Raw genomic sequence first — 24,282 nt, 5'->3', positions numbered from 1 at the left:
CTAGCCTTCCAGTCGGGTTTTAGATGGTTAGGCTTGGCTGTGTAGCAGGCTGGTTTTAGAGGGGATTTGGCTACTTTCGGTCAGGCTGGGAGCCAAGCTGACCCACCAGCTAAAACCAGCTGACCCAGCAGCTCGACCCACTTAACCTGCTTTGCCAGGCTGGAAGGATCATGCTAATTCAGCTACTTCCATCTTAAACCAGCTAAGACCAGCCAAACATCTTAGGATGGTTTTAGCAGTTTTTAGTTAAACCTTGGCTTTTCAGGGAAAGTTGTTACCCTACTTAAAAGACCAAGTAAAACCGGCCTAAGTCTGGTTTTAGATGGTTAAGCTTGTGTAGCAGGCTGGTTTTAGAGGGGATTTGGATACTTTCGGTCAGGCTGGGAGCCAAGCTGACCCACCAGCTTAAACCAGCTGACCCAGCAGCTCGACCCGCTTAACCTGCTTTGCCAGGCTGGAAGGATCATCCTAATTCAGCTACTTACATCTTAAACCAGCTAAGACCAGCCGAACAGCTTAGGATGGTTTTAGCTGGTTTTAGTTAGACCTTGGGTAACGCAAAAAAAAACATGTTTACCCTACTGAAAAGACCAGCCAAAACCAGCCTAAGCTGCACTCTAAAAATGTCTGGGTTATTTTTGACCCATAATGGGTACATATTGGACAGAACACATGCTGGATTAAAAATTAACCCAACATTGGGTCATTTTTGACCCAGCATTGGATAATTTTTAACCCAGCATGTGTTCTGTCCAATATTTACCCATTATGGGTCAAAAATAACCCAGCCATTTTAGAGTGTGGTTTAAGCTGGTCTCCCAGCCTGGTTTTAGATGGTCAAGCTTGTGTAGCAGGCTGGTTTTAGAGGGGTTTTGGCTTTTTTTAGCTGGTCTCAGTTGGTCAGGCTAGGAGACAAGCTGACATACCAGCTAAAACCATCCGACTCAGCAGCTTGACCCGCTTAACCATCTTTGCCAGGCTGGAAGGATTAGCTTAATCCAGCTACATCCATTTTAAACCAGCTAAGACCAGCTAAAAGGTGTCCAAATCCCCCCTAAAACCAACTTGCTACACCAATTTACCCAGCTAAAACCACCCTGGGAGACCAGCTAAAACCAGCCAACCAGGCATGTCTTTTCAGTAGGGAAACCATGGTTATTTTGTAGTAACCAAGGTTTAACTAGTGATTTTTTTGTTTTTAAAATAAGTTTATTTAACCCATATATAGCCGTCCCTCACCTCTGTCCCATGACAAATTTCGCAGCATCCCTCCTTCACAACCATCGCCTCACTCTCAATTGGTACCCATGCCATTAAAGGAGGGCGGAGTACTCTGCACAGCCAGAAACACAGGTTTAAAACTGTACCTTTTCTGGCACTGGGGTGTTACCCTCAAAGATACATTTTTGTACCTTTATATATTGAAATGTTGTACCCTTTAGGGTACAATATTATAACCTATGGATGTATTGTGTATCTGTGTAACCAATTTTGTATCAGTTAGATGTTACAGAAAAGATACAGCTTTAAACCTTTTTTCTGACAGTGTGGGTCCTCGGACAGCACCCAGATATGATTTATTATCGTATCTGATTACATTGTAATGCAAACCCGTGAACTATAAAAGAAGCATGGTACGTTATCATAAAGGAAATCAAACATTCAGATGTCTTTTACGATAGCCGTTTAAATGCAATTACAAACACACCTAATATGTGTTAGTCACTGTGATGCTGTGGTTTATTTAGGCACACGTTCGCATTTTTTTTGGTTTGTTTATCTATGCATAACTTTCACATACAATACAATACAATTAATCTACCATGACATTTGAAACATGCCGTGTTGTGCTGACGCTGTTTCCCATGGCAACCAAACTTTGACACAAACACGTTTACACAAGCACACGCTGTACTGTACTCAATGCGGCATAGATCACAATCATCTGCTTGGACATGCAAACCGAACACTGTTCAGTACAAATTAACATCTTTTGTATTTTAGGGGTGTTAAAGTTATTTAGAATTGAAACCTTGAGGCTGTAGTTTATAGTTTTATTTGAGGTACTGAAAGCAGTCAGTCACTAAGATCTTGCCATTTCGCTTGAGGAAGTCAATTTATCAAAGGAATTAAAGTGTCAAATTACTGTATGTTTATAGAGCCATAGTGCTTGTTACAGCAAGAAGGTCCCAGGTTCGAGCCCCGGCTCCCTGTGTCAGCATGCTTTTACTCCAGGTACTCCGGTTTCCTCCCATATGCCACAAACATGCAAGTTAGGTGAATTGGAGATGCCAAATTGCCCCTCCCCTAACCTGTCTATGGATTAACTTGTTTGGATAAACTTGTGTATGGGTTAACCGGTTCTCGCCATGAATATACCCAAAGATGCTGGAATGGCGTGAAGAATAAAGAAAGAAAGAAAGAATATTGACCGAGTAAGGTCATGTCAAAGTTTAAATCCAAACTTTGTTGCTCCCGAACTGAGACTTCAGCCTGGATTTCACAGACCGGGCCAGAAATTAATAATTGGAATTAACAAGTTTTCCATAATGTTTGTAATGAAGCACCTAAGCATACTAGTTTTCAGACACTGTAAGTTTCATTTTTATGGTGACTTTTATCACGCAGGTGAAGAAATAGGAATGCTGGAGGACATGGAGGTGGGAATATCTGACCTGCACAAAGTGACGTTCAAGATCACAGAAGCAGCATCTGAAGAAGCGGCCAGCCTGCAGCCAACCGTCAGCGGTAGACGGTAAGAGAGATCATTTCACCGTCTAAGTCAGGGCTGGTCAACTGGCTGCCCGCGGGCCAAATGCGGCCCCGTCGCTCATCTTAATTTGGCCCGCCGGTTATTTTTGACTGTTTTAAAATCAGCACGGTTACTTTTACCTTTCCACCGAACATGACAAATGATGTCCGAAAAACCAGAAAGAGTTTCAGAAATGGGCTGCGTGGGATGTCAACAATATGTCAATGATACCAACCATCTGCAGGTGTGTAACTATCAGATCCAATTTGAGCTTTAGATGCATAAAAAAATAAACTTGTGTGACTAAACCGCATGACACGCTGACCGAAAGTGATGCATTTCAGTGTGTTCCAGTCAAAACACTGTGTGCAAGTTGACAATTGTTGTCAATTGTTAAACTTTATCAGTAACACTTGAATCTTTTAAAAACGAATGATTACTTATAAGTAAATTAATACATTTAAATATATTAAACTTACATTTTATTACGACTGCCACTAGGGGGCGAACTCCAACAGTCGTGTCTAGATGTATTGTACAATTGAAAGGCGGTTTAGCCTATATATCTTTAAAATATATTTAAAAAAACATGAAGTGCAATTTTAGTCATTAGGAAAATACTGACTATACGTTGTGAATACTTGAAATGTTTAAGAGCTGTACATGTGTCGATTATTTAATCCAAAAACAAGAGTAGTTGATAATGTTTGTAATGTGTGGGAACCCTGTAAGTGAAGCATCTGCATGCAGGTTTTCGTAGGTTTCTGAAATGTGATCGTTTTTATTTTAGAGACCGATACACTGTTGAGGTGCCACTCCCACATGATGCCTTCCAAGCGTTACCCGATGAACTGCGAGAGGGCAAGCCGCTGCGTGTACTTCCTGTGCTGTTCAACGTGGGCATAAACGAACAGCAGACCATCGCCGAGAGGTACAAGATCTCACTGATAAGAATGAAACACTATCCTTACACGCCTATTGAGTTACAAGCCTGCGAATCAAATGTTGAGTGAATCGGAATGAATTTGGTGATAATGTGTCTGACCCGAGTCTCTCTGTCTCCCCTACAGATTCGGTGACATATCTTTACAGGAGAGAATAAACCAGAAGAACTTTGAGATCCTTGAAGGATATTATAAATCCTTAACCAACACAGTGCCGTCAGAATGTAAGTTCAACACAAATCTAATCTGATGAAAGCTGAAATACTGTTAGCAGATTCAGTTAACTCTTTCACCGCCTGTATTTTTTTTAAGTTGTCAGCCAGCCCCAGCATTTTTTATGATTTTCCCAAAAGTTTAATGCCTTTCAGCAAATGTTCTTCTTTAAATATATAAACATACAATATATCAAATGAAAGAAACCCTCTGCTTCAAAAAAAAAAACATACACTGTTTTGGGATCAGTTTTTACTGTTTTTGGATCAGTGGATGTTTCAGTGTTTTATAAGTTGGGTAAGAGTGCCACCTAGTGGATAATAGTGGTAATATATGGATTCCTTTAAAACGTCATAGGCATGGAATCGTTTTCTCTTAATTGACAAGTTAACTTAAAGAAACCTTGGTTAAAGAAACCAAGTTGGCTAGGAGTTCAACCTGGTTAAGCTTGTGGGTCAGCTGGTTTTAGCTGGTGGCTTAAGTGGCCAAAACTCCACTAAATCCTGATTGCTACATCAATTAAACAAGACAAAACCAGGCTGGGAGACCAGCTAAAACCAGGCTAACCTAGGCTAATTTTAGTGTTTTTTTCGGCAGGGTGAGACTGAGATTGAATCCTTTTAAGTTTATAGAATCTATAAAAGTCAAAGTATGCTTCATATTTTACATATATGTGATGGTAAGCGCACTGCCAGATTTTTTGAAAGGTTTTGAAACCTACATTGTGCGCGTAGGTTGCGTATGTGCGTACAGGTGAATTTATTATGTCCCAGAAGATGCGCTGCATTTTGTTGCAATGTCTTCTCGGGTCCAAAGAAATGTACCTGACCCAAAATGACAAGAAACACTTTTTACCCGACGTGCATAAATGTAAAAAAAAATTTAAGAAAGACCCAACACAAGACGAACCTGAAAAAATTAGACCCGAGTCCGACCCGACCCAGCTGGCAATTATTTTTACTTGAATGTAAACGGCACCGGCATGTGTGCAGTCTGCAGCCCCACATGCACCAGTCAGACAAAAAGGAAACCATAGTGGCCGTGCAACCAATGTGGCCCTGTGCTCCATTTATTTTCATTTGTTGTCTGATGATGACACCAAGATAACCAACTCAAAGAAAATAAACCTACTACCAGCCACATGATGTCACAAGCGCTCTTGGCAAACAGATAAGGGGTTGGAAAAGGACTCAAAGCACAAACATGAAATAGTTTGGGTCTTCTCGGGTCCGAATGGCAAAAACACATTCATTTTAAATTACCTGAGCCCACTTATATTATGTCTGAGGCAAACGTGAAACTTTTAGACCCGAATCCGCTCGGTTTATGGATCTAAGGTGACCTGTAAAGACTGTACTTGGCAAGGCTGTGCATTTCGGCTGCACGCGTACATTCGCATACACATAAAAACAGACTTTACTTAAAGGTCAATAAACAGTTAAAAACTTTTTTATTAATTAAGCTGATTAAATAAGGAATATTTCATATTTCTGTCTTTTTCTTTCATTGCTTTAAAAAGAAGAAAGCTATAATCCAGATGTCAGGACCATTAATTTACATTGAAATTAATTTGGCTTCTCTGTTCACAAGATCTCACAGATTCTCTTCCTCAGAACTCAAACCTGTCTGCTCAAAACCTAATAGTTCATCTGTCAGGTTTAAAGCTTATATTGGCAAGTACACACAGTAATTTTCTGTTCTGTGATACGTCAGTCTTCCCTACGAAGCGTGACGGCTTCACATGACGGATGGATGCCAAGATGCATCATAGCATGTCACTTCTTGTCCTATTTATCTCCTTATCTCAAAAACAACTTCACGGCTGTAGACTTTTCCATTTCATCTCCATGCCTGTCGATACAGAGAGATACAGGCCATCTTTAATCTTTAATCATGAGTGATGTCTTTAATCTTCTCTTTCTTTTTGTCCTGATCTCTTCTCTTTTCTAAAGGCCTGCCCTGTTTTCAAACACAGACCGACATTAAGGAACTTCTCGACAGCCTTGGCCAGAATGTCGTAACTAAGAAGAGGAAGAATGTGGAGATTCTGTGGCTTGCGGGAATGGTAGGTTTGCTCTGAGGCTATGGAATCTGTCACGGAATTTGTTTTGTAACCTCAATTTGTAAAAAAAAAAACAACGAAGCTGTTTGTTACGCACACTGAAACAAAAAAATGGTTCACCCAAATATGACTTTTCGGTAACACTTTATTTCGATAGTCCACTTTAGACATTTTACTAATTATAAGTAACTTTGCAACTACATATCAAGTATTAGTAGACTGTCTGCTTAATATCTACTTACACTTTATTGTGATGATATCTCAACAGACATTCAACTGACTACAAGTATGTTTGCAGGTGCATGTTAACTTATTCCACTAACCCAAACCTCTTCCCTAACCCCATCCCTCACAGTCTACTAATACACTAATGACAGTTAGTTGACGTATAGTTGCAAATTATTGGAAGTTAGTTGACATGTAGTTGCAAAGTGGACTATCAAAATAACGTGTAACCGAATTTTCATTACATACAATTTCTTTAGTGTGAAATGCTACGTACACACCAAATGCGGGGCATCGCGTTACTCGCTCTAGATTTCTGGCGGAGTTTAATATTTTCAACTTGGGCGAAGACGCGGCAAACGCGCCGCCCATATTGCGTCTTTCACATCGCCCCAATGCGAGGACGCGTCTGATCGCGTCTTTGCATTGACTTTGTATGTAATCTACTCGCGTAAATAGTTGAACTCGCTTCTGGTGTGAACCCACAGTAAGTGTGTATTATTAGTTCATGTTAACGATATGCAAAAGGTACAAATCCCAAAGTAAACAATGACATGAGTTATCGTCTACAACGTAAATCTCTTTTCTTGGACTACAACAAACACACGGGTTGTAGGCAACAGTTTACTTCCTGGGATTGGTGATGTAGACAAGATCGACATTATCATAATTCCTCCCACTTTGACTCACAGCCTGTAAGTTAACTCCTGTTTGCATTGTGACCAAATCTTTCAAACATGGTAAGGAGCGTCACATTTCCGTCTGACTTCAGAGGTATTCAGGCAACATACAGATTAGCATGTACTTGTTAATTATAATTGATTTTTAGCAATGAAATAGGCACACTTTTTAGTATTTTACAGTTATTGTATATATTAATAGTGATGTTCATTATTATTAAAGTTTGTTTGCGGTTCACGTAAGGCTGTGAAGGGCTAGCAGCCATCCGCACCCAAGTCAAAAGACGTGTCTCACTGAGGTCGAGGTTGATCCATCTGCCCCGAGTTGAGAGGTTGGATACCTGACTTCGTTTATCGTTCCAGATGTTTACTTTTGGGTTTGAGGTCGGTAATATCCAACTTCCGAGTTGTCTAGAACATGTCTAGCATTACTTTCCAGTGAATCCCTGGGAGAAAAATCACCCAATTAATTCAATAAAAAAAATTCAATTCAATTTTATTTATATAGCGCTTTTCACAATTGGTAATTGTTTCAAAGCAGTTTTACATTAATAGAAGCAGGGAAAAACACACAAAAATCATAATACAGATAGCATAAGCAGCAGAATTTGCTGCGGCTATGAATCAAAATTATAAGCGAGCGTATTACTAATGTAACGTATAGAAAAGGGTGCTAAATTAAGCCAGTGAAGGCTGACTCCCCAGGTTGAAAAACCCCCTAGGAAAAAAAACCCCAGACTTTTTAAGCCAGGAGAAAAAAGTCCTAGGAGGAAAAAACCCTTGGGATATATATATGTTAACGAGTAAGTAGGTTAAACGGGTTCTGCCGGTGGTCGTTGGTCAGGCATCAGCTGGGCATCACGTTGAAGGACAGCTAGTAAATCAGGGATGTTCCGACCTTCACATTTACCGGAACTGGGTCTGTTTGTCTCATTGTCCTCGGGATCGAGGACGAGACAGGGAGAGAGAAACAAAATCCTATTAGCGTAGGGGCTGTTCACATGTAATGCAAGTGTCACATAGTGATGTGGTTTAAGTCAGCTCGGTTCCAGACAGGCTAACTATTGCAGCATAAGTATATTACCCATAGTTGAGGATTTAGCAAATTTGTGGGACCAGGGCGAATCTATGTATGGGGCCTCCCATCTGATCTTTAAAACAGTAACAGAAACTCATTTTACTAATCATATTAATTTTACATTCTAAATGTCAGAAAGAGAACATAAAGAAAAAATAGTGGTTAAATTAAGCTTGTTTAAAATCATTCAGCTAACGGCTCACTTGTTATAACGATGTATGCCATGCGATGTATCAACATGGTGTAGGTATGTTATACCTCAAATTTCCATTCACACAGTACCCATACTACCACATACTGTTTTTTTTTCTTAAGTTATATGTTTTGTCTATTTTTTACTTTATTTAAAAGTAAGTGAGGAGAGGAAAGGAAAGTACAGGGAGGAGAGAGGGGTATAGATTCGGCAAATGACCACCATCCGGGAATCGAACTCTGGTCGCCAAAGTGCAAAAGCACCACATGTCGGAGCGCTGCCCATCCTCAGCTCAGACTACTACTTACCAGTTTTACCAGTTAATTCAGTATATACTGTCACACACAGTATGCGATTTCGGAGATGGTGCTAGTGTTGAGACATTTGACGTTACTGTCATTATGCCATATTACGCACTGATCCATACGCTTCCATGGATATGCGACATATTGTTTGCCGAATAAGCTTCAAAAACGTTGCTAAACGTTTTGTCTCAAAAGTGATTTATTACCACACCAACTCATTTAAATTTAATGATGGATGAATGTGGTTTATAGACCTTTGCCATGTTTATCCACATAATATAAATATCACATAATGGTATGTTATGGTATAAATATCAAATAATTGTGTGGGTTATCTTAAGAAAGGAAGTCAAATATATCTGGGATGGCACAAGGGTGAGTCATGGAATAGAATTGTCATATTTGGCTAAACAATTCCCTTAAAGTCTGTTTCTAGTATTAGTCTAAAATATTTTTATCTTGTTCTAAGGGAAAACTGATTTTTGAGGCCCAGATGGACGAAAGTATGCATTACGTTTTTTAATGTTTAAATAAAGGCTTTTTATATTTTAGAACCGGAAGAAGTGCCTTTAATCATACTTTTTAGATACAAGTTCAAACCCAAACAAAGAGCACCTTCTGGGACTCTTAAACAGAGATCAAGCACTCCAAGATTTTCTCCTAGATACAAAGAAGTTGTTAGATCTAAAGAGCGATACAAAATTATATTTTAACCCTAATGAACATTTACTGCAACATGATGTGTACTGTTGTACCACAGGGGTTTCAGAAAGTAATACAATTGATTTATGTCGGCCACGTGTTAGGCTTTTCCGTGCTGCAATGGGGAAAGAGTCAGGTTCATTTCAACAGCCTTCAACACAAAGTGCTGTGAAAATGCTGATCTCCGGTCCTCATAGTCGGTGCAGAAGGTCCTTAACAAATCTGGAATGCGCAGTTGAAGGTCCCTTGAAGTGAAGGTTGAGACGTCTTGTTGCAGACATCTGTGATTGTCTTTCTGGCAAGAAGCTTGGAACGTGCTGTGATCCGATTAGTCTCTGGACGCACGGAAACTCAGAACTTGTGGTCGATCTGGTTCAGTGTCTGTTATTAAACTCAAAACGAGGAGCTTTAAAATCTCAAAGAGAGATTCAGAAACTTTGTTGGTTTTCTGACGATCTGTTATTGTCTCTCTCAGTGGGAGACTCAGAAGTTGGGTCATCTGTTTCAGTCTCTTGGCAAATGGCCAAAGACTTGATGGGGTTTGCCCTGTTGCAATCTCTTACACGCAGGCGGGAGAATCAGAACTTAGGTGTACTCTGCTAATGTCTCTCTTTTCAGGAGGACTCAGACCGAGGAAAAAATAAACTTTTATAACATTTTAGATAAGGAGGAGTATGCTTTTTGCCGCTTTTCTGATGCAGAACCATGATTGGCTGTGGATGTCAGAGGAATGTGGATGAGAACTCATTTGCATAGCATAAAGTACAGAGTTTAACTTTTGTCTTTAGAATTTCATTTATGCATTTTCCACCCACCAAACCATTTCCAAAATACCATTGACATTGTCCTGAGCAGTGTTGGGGAAAGTTACCTGCATTACAATATTAAGTTACTTCCAAAAAAAGTTACTTAGTTACTTTTCATGGAAAGTAATGCTTACGTTACTTTTTAGTTACTTTTGCGTTACTTTTTCTTGCCTGAGGCTTGATCTCTTTCAGGCCTTGCAGGTATTTTTTATAATTGAAAAGTTCTGCATTCAGTAATTGCATATTTCATCGCAAAAATGTCGAGCTCTGGCCTGCCATCTGAGTTTTTGACTCAAACTGTTCCCACATAGGCGTGTACACATAGGGCCCTATCTTGCACCCAGTGCAATTGACTTTGTCAGTGACGCATGTATGATTCGTATTTTGCACCGGCGCACAGCTGGTTTTTCCCTCCACAGACGCACGTCGGCAAACTAGGTAATGAACTTGCGCTCCCTGGGCGGTTCAGCGCAAAAAAAGGAGGTGTGTTCCGGCGCAAACTATCCCTGATGCTATTTTGCAGTTTCAAAAAACAATTGCGCCACTGACCAGAAAAAAAAGTTTAAAGTCAGTGGCGCGTTGCGCGTTGTTCATTATGCTATTTTAAGGGCGCATGCTTGACCATAATGTATAGCATGCACAACGCGCATGCACTTTGCATCTAATCTACACAGATGCAACAGTTATTTTTGCAAATCATAAATAGTTACACTTAAAAATATTAATACACGAGATAAAGGGAATCATAGTGGTGAGCATTGTGGTGATAGTTTTTATTTATTGTGTGGCTAAGTTAAAAAATTCTCATGCAAATAACGATTAAAATATTTTCATAAGTTTGTTGTGTGGCTGTATTACATTTATTTTATGTAAATAATAATTAAAATGTTTTCATAAGAAACCTTCATGTATATGAACTTGATTTGTAAGAGTACTTTGGGGTTGGACCTTGCTTGCGTTTCTTGGGTCCGATTTCAAAGCCCCCAAACCCTTTCAGCGGTGAGGGTGGACGCAGCGATGTCCTCTGCTGGCGTCAGGTGCTGTGTAGAGGCAGATCCACCTCCCGTTACACGGCGTGCCCGATTTATACTGGCAAGCTTGGGATTCCCCCGTACAAGAACGTCGGTCTCCTCGGCTGTGAACCGCTCCTGGCGTGCGCCTGGTAAATCCGTCATAATAATAGCAACCCGCCATGGAACTTGCACCCTTGCGTTTAAAGGGAATGTTGGATAGCGTTCTGATTGGTTTATTTGACGTTACGCCCAAACCACACCTATGAATAATGAACCTACTTCAGACCAACCCCTTATTGATTTGCGCCCGGCGCAAGAGTTATTTCTCACGCCGGGAAAATAGCAACAGCGCCCAAGATCCGCCCACAAACTCACTTGCGCGTTGCGCTTCGCACTTGCGTTTCAGATCGTTAAAATAGGGCCCATAGGCTCGAACTGATTTTGCCAAGTGGTTGATGTCCTCAGGGCAACGTATTGTGTTGACCCAAGGACAACATTTTTCTAAATAAAACCTAAACCCACCCCAACCATAACCAAACCCTAAAATCAGAGAGACATGATAAATGAAAAACAATGGTCTAGAAACAGCTAACTTAAAACAAACTGTAAACTTTTTTCTGAAATCTGATTGGTTGATTGAAATGATGTTCCAGGGTCAACATAATCTTACCCTGAGGACATCAACCACTTGGCAAAATCAGGAGAGCCGTACATATAGAGTGCATAATGTGACTACATTTAGTTTAATTCTGTACATAATTTTTTATCAAATTAATTAAACTAAAAAAGTAACTTGCATTACTTTTTTTAAAAAGTAACTCAAATATTAATGTTTACATTTAAAAAGTAATGCGTTACTTTACTCGTTACTTCAGAAAAGTATTTTTATTACGTAATGCACGTTACTTGTAATGCGTTACCCCCAACACTGTTCCTGAGTGTAAAAAGTATAAACATGACATCAAAATGTTACCATATCAAACATGCATTCATTCATTCATATGTTAATAACTGTGATTAATTAAACAGTTTCATAACATAAAGATATAATCTAGAATGTTATTGCCTCTAAACAAGTATGAAGTCGATTGGTGATGGTTTTAAGTCCATTTTGTTTGGTGGAAGGACGTAAAGATTTGTCCTTTGGTTTAGCCAATACTTGTGCAAAGCCATGCTGTTCCTTTAAGAATTTAAAGTCATCCTGGTTCCAGATGAGGTTGATGGGGGTTGGTTTTATTAAATGATAAGGAGAAATGCAATCAAAACGTCCTCTTTCTTTCAGCTTTGACACGGAGGTCGGCGATAAAAGATACAGCCTTATCTGTTTGAACTGGACACTTGTATGTTAACCCACCAAAATTCAGTCCAAATGTAGCGGGTGGGAGGGGTCTGAAATGCTTTTTGTATGCTGTTCACTACACATCAAATTAAAAAGTGTCTTAAAATGTCCTGGTGATGTACAAAATCTAACTTCCAGTTGGCAGGTCATTACATAGGCGAGGTGATGCAATTGAAAGATCACATTCTTCTTTGGACTTGAAGCTTGATTTAGAAATTGAGATGACCTCATGGTCATGTCATGGATTAAAACCAGATTATGTCTGAAATTCAGATCATGCAAGGCTCTAAAATCAAGTACGGGCAGCCAATGTAAAGAAGCCAGCGCTGGGGAAACAATGACCTGTTTCTGTTCCCAGTTGTCAGTTTGTGTATGGAGGGTTTCCTAGCAAAGAATCGCTATTGCAAACCCCGTCTGTTCATCTGTTTCCTCAGATCTGTCGCCGGTTAAATGGGATCCGCTTCACCAGCTGTAAAAGTGCCAAAGATAGGACGTCAATGTCAGTAACGCTGGAGCAGTGTTCAATACTGAGGGACGAGCACCAACTCAATAAAGACTACTTTGTGCGAGCTCTGGACTGCATGCGGAGGTGAGACAGATTTTCCACATCTGCACAATCCACCTTCTCTTCAAAACAAGTTTATTTGTCACCAAGTCTGTAAAAACCCAGCTACACTCATTTTTAGTGATTCACTGTTTTCTGCATAAAACCATCCTACAAAAATCTTTAATATTGGCTGAGTTAGGCCATCAAAACTTTGATGCTCTCATTATTATTCCTATTTAGCCTGAATTTTCCAGACAGGGTCACATATTTCAACATTAAACCCATTATAGTCAAACCTTAACAGCTTTTCTATCATTTTACAAATATACATGAAAAATTTACAAATGTGGTCACTGAATCCTTTCACCATCCCTCCCTGTTTTGACTTACATTTCCATCCTGTTTGTTTTGATCCCTGTCTACTCACTTGAGCACACATATCACACCCACAAAAATTATATAACAGTCTATTTTAAATGACATTTCTTTATTAAAATTATTCAGAATTTCTCATGCCATACACCCCCAATACATTTTTTATACTGAACTCACTGCAATGCATTCTTAAATGCATTTAAAAAGCTACAGGCGTTAATGTTTGATGCGCAACAGTATTGCGTAACAATGCAGCTCGCTAGATTTTGTAAAGGTTTCTACATCTCAAGTATGCACGCAGTCTGGCAGAAGTCCAGTCATAGATGATGGCTGAAGATAACATCTTACAGAAGCTAAATATGTGACATTGTTTCCTGTTCATGAGTAAAAAAAACACAAGTGCAGAGAATCAAGTGCAATATGATGTTCATCTGTTTATTACAGATCTGGTGATTTTGTTTTAATCTTAAACGGCTTTGATCGGTGTTAAACAGCTGCAAGCCTTTAGTGGCAGCTGCACATTTTTAAACTCCCACCAGACTTGTGGGATGCTGTTGCCTTCATTATTTAGTTTCTATCTTATTATTATTTTGGCTATAGAAACACACAATAAAACATCAGTTGTTGAAGAGTGTTTTTAAAGTTGGCAGGCATGGTTAAGGCACCCTGCCAAAATTCTGTCTGAGTTTTCAGCCCATGTGTCTTTGTTAAGAAGGAAATTTACATAATGCAATGTGCCACGTTTAGTTAAAATAAACACTGGAATCATGGAGCCGAGGATGTTTTGAACAGCCCACACCACTGGCTCGGATTATTTATTAGTTTTTTTTACAATTATTGGTGAAATTTAATATGATGAGTTCCAGGATTTTGAACTCATTCTGTGCCGTTTTATTAGACTCCAGTGACATAATTTATCAACCGTGCTTACGAACAGATGTTTTTTACGCAAAGTGTGGAATTGACCAACTATGTGTGTAAATATATGCACACATGCTTACGCAGATAATCTAGTGCTAGAACTTTTGGACTCATGCACATACTGAATGAAAAAGTAAGTTTCATATGAATATGATGTTTACTTGAGTAAAAATACATTTTGAAAATCCATTAAATATTTGAAGAGTTTGGTTCCACAATGCAATAATTCCATTTTGAGTAATTTCGGTAAAACCGTTTTTTCTATAGACGGTTTCATCGGACGCACGTGTGCTGAAGCGATATACGTCTGGATTTCGGTTTTTTTTAATGGTCTGACTATTTACTAAACTGATCTCTTGAACAAATGCCTCGTCGAAAATAACAAATGTTTTGGTTTCCGTTTTTTTTTTTTTTTTGCTTGTTATACAAATAAACTACGTTTAAATTACTTTGTTGTTATTTATTCTTATTTATTCAGAGTTTACCGGAAGTTACGTGCGGACCACGATCACTTGTTTCTGTTGTTACTACTGAAACCATCTATACCAAGAAAGTGACAAGATGAAAACCACTATTTTCTGTTACAAACTTTCACACATAGCATCTTTACGTTATAAAAACATAAAAAATTCAATCTATAATTTGATTTTCAAAGATTTATTAAAAAACTGATTATTTTTTCTGCAAAATGCAATAAATCCATTACAAGGTTTTTTTTCAAAATGCTATAAATCTATTGAATCAATATATAAATGTGCATTCATCTTTGCCATGTTATATTCATTTAGTTGACTAGTGGTAAACACAGATTAAAAAAATAAACAAAATGGCATTAATCAAAATACTTTTTCATATTATGAACATTGTCATTGCTGCTGTCATCCTTGGGACGTCGTCGCTCAACTTTTTTGACAGCGATCAACTGTAAAATGTTTTGGTGCTGCTTGATTTTCGTTGACTTGGAGTAAAATAATGGAAAGTTTGTCATAAGATCCTCTGGGGTCAATGTGTTAGCATGACAGAAGCTTGAAGCTATCGGGAAAACAAGCAACAGCCGGCATTTTTCCGTCACTCGAGTGCCTCTTGCGTAAATCATTACATTTTGATGGCTTATGTTTCTTCCCCGCCACAGAAAACCACCACAGGTTTATCAAAGTCATCAAAAGTATTTTTTTTTTGTTCGTTTGTTGATCACGAAGTACAAAGTAGATGAAGAAAACTAGGATTCTGTGTGTATTCAAAGCGCCGCCATTATGTTTTACAATGCATGGAATGGTGCGCTGTGATAGGTTAAGCGGATTTATTGCATTCTGCAGAAAAGGAGGACTGACGTTTATCGCAATTTGGGGAAAACAATATAGAATAAAACGGCTGATATTGGATTTTGCATAAAATTAAGAATTTACTTTTCAATACTGACCTGAATACAATACTGCTGTTGTCGTTAACTAATAAAAAAATGCAGTTTATCGCGTTTTGGAACCAAACTCTTCATTTTTTTTTTTTTTTGACACAAATTATGCCAACATTACGTTATTTGGCAATATACATGATCAAAGTAGGCTACTATAAAATAAGATAGGGATTTGTATTTGTCTTTGTATTAAATCTTGCTTGTGTGTTCCCTTCCAGTCATTTTTTAATAAATTTAATTAAATAATATTTTAAAAATACTTTATGGTAGGGCAAAAAAATATATAATTTAGGCTATCATAATATTCCCACTCCAGCCCTCACACAGATGCACACACATACTCAAATGAGAACAATGACGCGCTTTTCAAAACCGCGCAACCACAGGATCTCTGTGCTTGAAACCCAAAATAATCTCAAAGTACCACAGTTATGGCAAGTATTCTCATAAAAACAATCAGGTAAAAGTAAATGTAAACAGTTTTGAAAGAAATAAGATTTGTGGGATCTGGTCTTAAAGTGTACACTCGAGAAATCTGCTTATGTTTGTGTTCTCATGTTAATTAAACAACGAAGACAAAAAAGAAAAATCACTTCTGTAGCTTTAAAAAGATTTGTTCATTTCTATTTCCACATGCTTATAATTTTTTTGATTTGTTCTTATTTTATGTCCCTTATGTCCATTTTTAGTCGATCCATGATTTCAAAAACAAACATAATGTAATCTGTTTCACCACTGTATTGGGACATTATGTCATTTAAAATCAGGCATTGAGGTCCACCCGATTTCACAGAGTTTCACTCAGTCTACAATTTCTGGCCTCGCCACTGCTGCAGCCTGCTGATGTCTTTTTTGGCAAAGAAGAAAATCCCATAAATCACTGCGGCACGTTTAGTAAAGCTAACATCTATGATTTTTTTGTTCATTCAACAGAAATAAAAATAGTGAAGTGCGATTAATAAAACGATTAATAATATGCTGTGTGTTATGTAGTATGCATGCTCTATACTATATTATTATACTATACTATGCATACTATTTCATGTTTAGCTTAGCATCACAATAAAGCCGCACTCCATTATTTGAATAGCAGTACAGTATGTGTCCTCTTTCCCCGGCATTGATAAGTTTGTTGTTGCACTGACCAGTGGTTGTTACTGTAGTCAGGCTGTAAATCATCTCAAGTGATGCCAGATGGCTTCTGATTTCAACAGAGCCAATCGTTGTTTTTGGAGTAGATGAAGATCAGACACTCCAAACATGGAGGTGAGAATGCTTTGGTGAAACCGAGCCAGGAGTGTAGGATGTTGTTCAGGGTATTCTCTGTTGGCTTTTTATTATTGGGCTGTTTTTAATATGATGAGTTCCAGGATTATAAACGACCTCAACTGATGGCATCCCATTACACTCCAGAACAACTCTGTCCACGAAAGCATTTATTTTACACACATTATGGAAAATCTGTCACACACATCCTGTACAGATGCCTTAAAGGGATAGTTCACCAAAAAATGAAAATTCTGTTATCATTTACTCACCCTCATGTTGTTACAAACCCACATAGATTTCTTTGTTCTGATGAACACAAAGCAAGATATTTTGAGAAATGTTTGTTAGCAAACCGTTCGTGGACCCAATTGACTTCCATAGTATTCTTTTCTCCTACTATGGAAGTGAATGGGGTCCATAAATGGTTTTGTTACAAACATTTCTCAAAATATCTTGCTTTGTGTTCATCAGAACAACGAAATGTATACAGGTTTGTAACAACATAAGGGTGAGTAAATGATAACAGAAACCTCGTTCACACAGCAAGGGGCAGAGTGGGACCAAAAAAATCTACCGGGAAATTTCGTAGACCACCGTACCGAGCCCCTAAGGTGACATTGGAGAAAAAAAATGTGATCAACACGCGAAACCTTCATGTGCAGATTTTTTTTTTAAAGTTTAGATTCACGTGCTCACATGAAACTTTCGCGAGCGCACGTGAAACTATCCATGAAAATTAGCCACGATTTTATTATTATGATGAAAATGTGTTTTTTTGGCAGATTGATTTCGATTTGTATTACCCTAGTTTTACCATAAATACGAGACCTTAGTATTATTTTTTCTGACCACGGAGGGCCGGTGGTACAGAGCCCCTAAGGGGACATGGAGCAAAAATTAAATAAAGTTCAGTTTTGCGTGCGCACGTGAAACTACCGCATGCTTACGTGAAACTATTGCATGCTCTTGTGAAACTTTCGCACGCGCACGTGAAACTATTGCTGTTATGTTGAGTTATATGTGGATATTTATTGCCATATAAGACGTTCATTGCCGTTATATAAATACTCTTGTTTAATATTCAAATCATATGTGGAATAATGTTTGCATCTTTGAATAAAGAATACAGTTCCTTTGTCAAAGTTTTAAGAAATAATAATGTTGTGAGGATATTTATTGACATATGAGACGTTTATTGCCATTAAATACTATTGTCTATAATATGGAAATCACATAGTAGGAAATATATAATGTGGTATACTGCAAAGTTACACTGCTAATTTTTATTTATAATATATGTTGAGATAAATAAATCTTTGCAAATCTGCCGATTTGATCCGCTTGACGGTAGATTATCCGCTTGACGGATCCGACCACATATACGTGCTGCAAGAAACAAGCATTCGGCGGCTTTTTACATCAAAGGCCTACAGGCTGTCGCGGCCTCAGAACGCTACCGGCCCACTGGGAAAAGTCTTGACTCTCCCGATTGCGGCTCCGCCCCTGCATACAGCACTTTGGTCCCAGAAAATACCCGTAAAATTGGCAGACAAGCGTCTGTGTGAACGCAAACACGTCTTGTAAATCTTTTGGGATCGCTCCCGGAAAGAGGACCTAGTAAGATACCGGGAAAGCCCTTAGTGTGAACCAGTGGCGAAGCCAGAAATGTTCAAGTGGGTGGGCCTTTATAAAACAGGGTGGGCAAAGCATAGAATGTACATAAATTGGGAGTGTTTACGCCCATGGCTCCAAAAGTAAACAGGCATAAGCAGATGTCATCGTGGAAAGGTTGTTAAACTTGATGATTTGCGACTTGCTGTTTTCAAATTCAGTTCAATCGCGCGTAGGCGGAACTAACAATGACTGACGAATCATATTCAACGTTTCATGTTGACAAGCGTGTGCACCTATAGGGTAAAAGAAAACTGCGAAACTGACTGAACATGCAAACTTGCACTTAAATTTTATATTTTAATTACATTTAAAATTGTATTACATATATGAAATTATAGTGTGATAAGACGTATATTCGTAGTACTAGTATTTATTTTTGTTAAATTATTTACACATTTGTCTGGAAAATGGCCTTCTGATTGGCCACAACTCAAAGTGGGCGGGCCCAGGCCCGGCCAGGCCCACCCGTAGCTTCGCCACTGGTGTGAACAACACCCAGAAACAATGCCATAATGGGCGTGTCATAGTGAGTGTCATCGCAATAATAGATTTGGTTCAGCTTTTTAAAACGAGGGATTTACATGCAAACTGGACTGAAGCAGAGATCAGAGAGCTCGTAACTATAAGACTACACATTGACAGTGTGAATGAAACAAAAATCTAACGCTCCCGGACAAATCCTAGGTGCATTTTCTGTGTATTTTCTGTAATGTCTGTGTGAAAAGGGCTAGAGTTTTCATTTTTGGGTGAACTATCCCTTCAAAAACACCAGTATCTGAGATCACGAGAGATAAACACCATTTTTCTCTCGTGAAACGGCACTCGTGCTCTTTTTCCTGATTATAAACTAGCGCAGCGCTCTGTTCCAGCTGGCGACCGATATCAGTTTCAGTGCAGATACTGAAGAGCTCCCTGATCTCTGCTTTAGTTATGGCATTGTCCTGCCTTTTGTTTACACAGGACCCATTTCCGAAATGTTATGCCAGGGTTGGGAGAACAGAATCAATTGCAGGACGTGTCTGCTTTCACAAAAAAAGGCATTTATTTATTTTATTTGGCATTTTTTTGTGATCAACCCACTCTGTGAAAGGGAAATAACAGTCTGTTTTTGCAAAAATCTTTTGTATTGTAATTTCCACTTAACACACAGTATTGATTTAAAGCAGCTATAGAAAGACTAATAAGATTGCAGTTCTGTGGGTCGAGGAGGTCAAGTATAAAAAAAAGAAATCAGATTATTTGCAGGTGGGTCAAGAGTGGAAACAATAAATCATTAATGATGAACACATCTTCTACAGTCTCGCACATGTGAGGTTTAGGATTTGGGTCAAGGTAAAACATTGGCAAGGAAAGCTAGATAAAAGAGGAACCGAGGTAGGGAGTGTTTACACAAAGTGTGCAACATACAAACAAGCACTAGGTATTTAATCAAAGAATGATTATTGGTTTATTGGGTGAGGTTGCGTCCAAAGATAGCCTACGATAGTTTTCCGACAGTGTCAGAAATTCAGCATGATCACCGCATGCTGGTGACGCGTAACGTGTGACACAGCCATCAAAGTCATCATCGTACAGTCTACATGCTTGTCGTAACCAAGTGTAATCGAACAGTGGAACGTGCGACATGGATCGTCTTTGGTGTCTCCGGAGTGCATGTGTGAAGTTTCAGCTCCAAAAACCATATAGATAATTTATTATATCATGTTAAAATTACCACTTGGTAGGTGTGAGCAAAAATGTGCCGTTTATGGGTGTGTCCTTTAAAATGCAAATGAGATGATCTTTGCACTAAATGGCAGTGCTGTGGTTGGATAATGCAGAATAGAGGTGGTATTATCCCCTTATGACATCACAAGGGGAGCCAGATTTCAATTAGTTATTTTTTCACGTGCTAGCAGAGAATGTTTTTCCAAAACTAAGTTACTGAGTGGATCTTTTACACATTTTCTAGGTTGATAGAAGCACTGGGGACCCAATTATAGCACTTAAACATGGAAAAAGTCAGATTTTTATGATATGTCCCCTTAAACGATTACCAACTAGACATCCCACCATGCAAAAACGAATTTGAGGGAGGTAGCTCAACCCCCCCCCCCAAAAAAAAAAAAAAAACACACAACTATAATAATGTATATTTTTACATTATTATACTATTTTATATTAAGTTGTGACTTCAATAGGGTAGCTTTTTTTTAAATGCGTTGTCCCAGAATCCACCCATCTCTGTGTTATTATTGAAACAACACATTTTGTGTTGCTTTTAACACAACTTGTTTTATATTTTAACCCAAAATCAAGACAAAATGACACGTAATGTGTTAAAAGCTTAATGCACACAGATGTGTACAAAATAAACACATCCTATCTAAGAATTGAGTCAGCTATGCTATTGGAAAGAATGAGGCCTAACGAATGAATGACACTTAAAAACTCATTATGTTTTCGCTTTATTCAGCTATAATGTAATAAGTGTAGTATTTTCCAGTTGATGGTAGTAGTTATTTACTACAGTGTAAATAAACACAGTAGTATATTGAACTGAAGAAAGAGAGAGAGAAGTGGGTTATAAACCCGCCCACATTCATTTTTCAACAGCTCAACTTTCCTACCAATATCTTTCACTGCATTTAAAAATGTAGGTCAGTGATCAGATTTCATACAAGTATGAACATTTTCTAGGTTAATGTGTTGAAAAACAACCCAGCTTTTCTGGACCGTACACCTCATTTTTTAAATAAAAACAAAATAATTACATCTGATCCTTGACCTACTTTATATAAACACTTTTATTTATGACTGACCAAACAAAACTGCTGTATGTGAACAAACTGGCTTCAAAACACAACAATGCTTTTGTTTAAAACATAAAGGCCAGATATTTTACTGAAGAAGATTTTAAGGTTTATTTTCTTATAAAGTCATGCAAACGTTATGTATTGTAACATTCGCTCCGATTGGCATGACAATATAAACTAATCTCATTTGAGTTTGTTATTTTTGTAGAAAGGCTTGCTGATGCCAGTCTTTGATTTTGCATAGCTGAACCGGTTCGGTCGTGTTTAAAAGCAAAGCAGAAACTTTTAATCTGATGCGTATAATGCTAAATTTGGATTCGTGTCAACCTGCATGACGTTTGCTCAATTGTACACGTTCGTTTTTACGACTCTCTTCGCTGACAGTAGCGTTATGAAAAGAAGATGATGTACTCACCGTTGTACTACAATAACAAACACCCTCTTTTCAAAAAACATCGCCTTAGAAAAACAACGCCACTGTAGGCGTGTGATATACAGCGTCTCTGACTACTGTTGCCATAAATAACTTTTTATGCCTCTGAATCTTTGTCATGTTGATCAGTGATGTTGGTGCGTAAGTTTCCGCATCTGTTATTAATTTACACATTTACTTACCAATAACAGATGTGGGAACTAATGCACCAAAAACACTGATCAACCCGAGAATGACATCAACCTCTTTGGCTTTCTTAAAAATTTAAACTTACAGAATTATATTTATATTATATATATTTAATCAAACACACATACATATATATATATATACATTTAAGAAATGTTTTATTTATACACTGTAAAAAATACTTTGCTGCCTTAAAAATTTTTGTTAAATCAACTCAGATTTACAAGTCTTGTCAACAACGATGAGTTGTCACAACTTAAGAAAAGTCAACTTAATTTTTTAAGTTATAACAACTCACCTGTAGTTATAACAACTCATCTCTAGTCAAGATAAATAATAGCAAGTTGAAATGACTTGTAAATCTGAGTTGATTCAACAAAAATTTTTAAGGCAGCAAAGTATTTTTTACAGTGTATATTGTTTTTTATTTATATATAATATAGAATATATAAAAATATAAATAAATATACACATGTAAATGTTTCTTAAATGAATTACACACATGCCAAAAATTCTTTTATTTTGTATGAGATTAATCTAGATTAATCTATGCCCAGGGCTATATATATATAATATTTTATATAATTTTGAATTTACATACATATACATACATAAAATTTAATCCACATAATTATATTATTATTTCCTCCTAGTCTTTCCATTCATTCTTTGCACATTCACACACCGTCAGTATTCTTGTTAAACGTGTTTGTGTGTGCTCGTGAGATCATTACCGGTTAACCTACTTTAATAACCCTGTCTTTTGCTTATATATCTGACCTATATACTAACTTCTTGTTGTTTGTGTGTGCTTTTTTCTCTCGGACTCTGGGTCAGCGGTCGGTTGGCCCAGGGAGATGTGGCCCAATGGGACGACCCTGAGACAGGCTCCATTGCTATTAACAAGCCGGCGTCTCGACACTTCTATCCGATCGCTCTTCTGCTGGTCAGCTCCCACCTGCTGGTGGTCTGGCTCATTTTAAGCCTTGTTTTTTTGCTTGCTAAATACCAATAAACTGCTGATTCTGTCACGCCTGAGCTCTGTCTAACTTTCTTAATTCACTCGAAAGTGTTCACTCCCACCAGTGCAATCTTTGTTTGTCCGTCTGTTTCTTTTTGAGCTTAAACCTTATCGTATGCAATGCGATATGGGTGACTCTTTCCATTAAACCAAAGCCAAAATCAATGCTTAGTTCATATGGGAAAGAAATGGAGTATTTGTTTTTGACATACTACGAATTCACCGTCTTATCTTTTCCTATTATGTTTCGATAAATCACGTGTTGTTTTATTGGTTAGAATCGAAAGTTTCCTCATGCTTCGCATAGTAACGCGTAGGTTTTTAAGTTGTGTTTTCATCATCATCATTACTTTCTTTCTCCATCTTCCCTTTATCAGAGAAGGCTGCCGGATTGAGAATGTGCAAAAGAATATAAAGTGCAGAAAATATGCTTTCAACATGCTACAGCTGATGGCCTTTCCAAAATACTACAGGCCACCAGAAGGGACTTATGGGAAGGTGGATTCGTGAAACGTATCCAGGATAGGTTCAGGATCATTTGCTATGTAAGATATGCAGCGGAATCCAAAAGTCTGGGATCATTTAAACTTGGATAAGATATGGAAAAACTGTTAATTGTGTGTCTAGATTCGTACACCAATCACCAGGAATGAAAGCGTTCATTGTATGTACTGTTTCTTTTATGGACTGTTTCAAGGAGAAATTTGTGCAAAAAAATTCACATTTATTGTGCATTGCATTATTTTTACATAATTTAAAAAATGTAAGTATAGAAATGTAACATTTTTACATATCACATGTCAAATGTTTTTATATGACGTGGATGGTTGGGCATCTCTCAGTAATTGTTTGCTGTATCATCCGATACATGTTTGAACATAAACCAATTGTGTGTGTTTTTTTTTTATATTTAAAAAATGTATTTTATTTTGCCACAACTGTATATCATTTAAGTTTATTAGGAGGATTCTGTAATGAATACGACTTTCTGTAACAGCCTTAGGGGTTGTAAATTGAACACATGCACTTTTTGCACGTAATGTATATTTTGTTTACATAATGTGTGCTCTATATATTGGCATCTTGTATAAAATGACATTTTCTTTCCTAAATTCTTTTACAGACTCTGATTGCAGCTTTTTTGTTTTTTTAAACATTGCTTTGAGTTGTTTTTTTCCCTCCAATGGTGCGAACCAGGTTCATAAAAATCTGTAATATTAATGCTAATAACCAACCAGTTATTAGTAAGAATTGTAAACTACCATAGTAGTTAATGTGACCATTATTTTATATTAACTCACCAAAGTATTTAAAGTGGGAAGGAACGTGCAT

General features: G+C 37.8%; 1 protein-coding gene across 4 annotated transcripts in view; it reads left to right on the top strand.

Moving 5' to 3' along the window:
- inpp4b (inositol polyphosphate-4-phosphatase type II B) overlaps nucleotides 1–24,062 on the top strand; it is a 160,791-nt gene extending 136,729 nt beyond the window's left edge. For 3 of the 4 annotated variants that reach the window (XM_065295210.2, XM_065295212.2, XM_065295213.2), the window contains 6 exons: nucleotides 2,629–2,755; nucleotides 3,543–3,683; nucleotides 3,823–3,920; nucleotides 5,862–5,974; nucleotides 12,747–12,901; nucleotides 22,767–23,213. In XM_065295210.2, coding sequence (XP_065151282.1) covers nucleotides 2,629–2,755; nucleotides 3,543–3,683; nucleotides 3,823–3,920; nucleotides 5,862–5,974; nucleotides 12,747–12,901; nucleotides 22,767–22,944 — 812 coding nt within the window. In that variant the 3' untranslated portion in view covers nucleotides 22,945–23,213. Of the gene's footprint in view, nucleotides 1–2,628; nucleotides 2,756–3,542; nucleotides 3,684–3,822; nucleotides 3,921–5,861; nucleotides 5,975–12,746; nucleotides 12,902–22,766; nucleotides 23,214–23,327 lie in introns of those variants that run through there. The other variant, XM_065295211.2, reaches the window with a different exon arrangement.
- The last annotated feature ends 220 nt before the right edge of the window (nucleotides 24,063–24,282 follow it).

Source organism: Paramisgurnus dabryanus, chromosome 4, assembly GCF_030506205.2.
Source record: "Paramisgurnus dabryanus chromosome 4, PD_genome_1.1, whole genome shotgun sequence".
Lineage (NCBI taxonomy): Eukaryota > Metazoa > Chordata > Actinopteri > Cypriniformes > Cobitidae > Paramisgurnus > Paramisgurnus dabryanus.
Note: the sequence above shows the minus strand (reverse complement) of the source record. Positions and strands in the feature narration are given on the sequence as shown.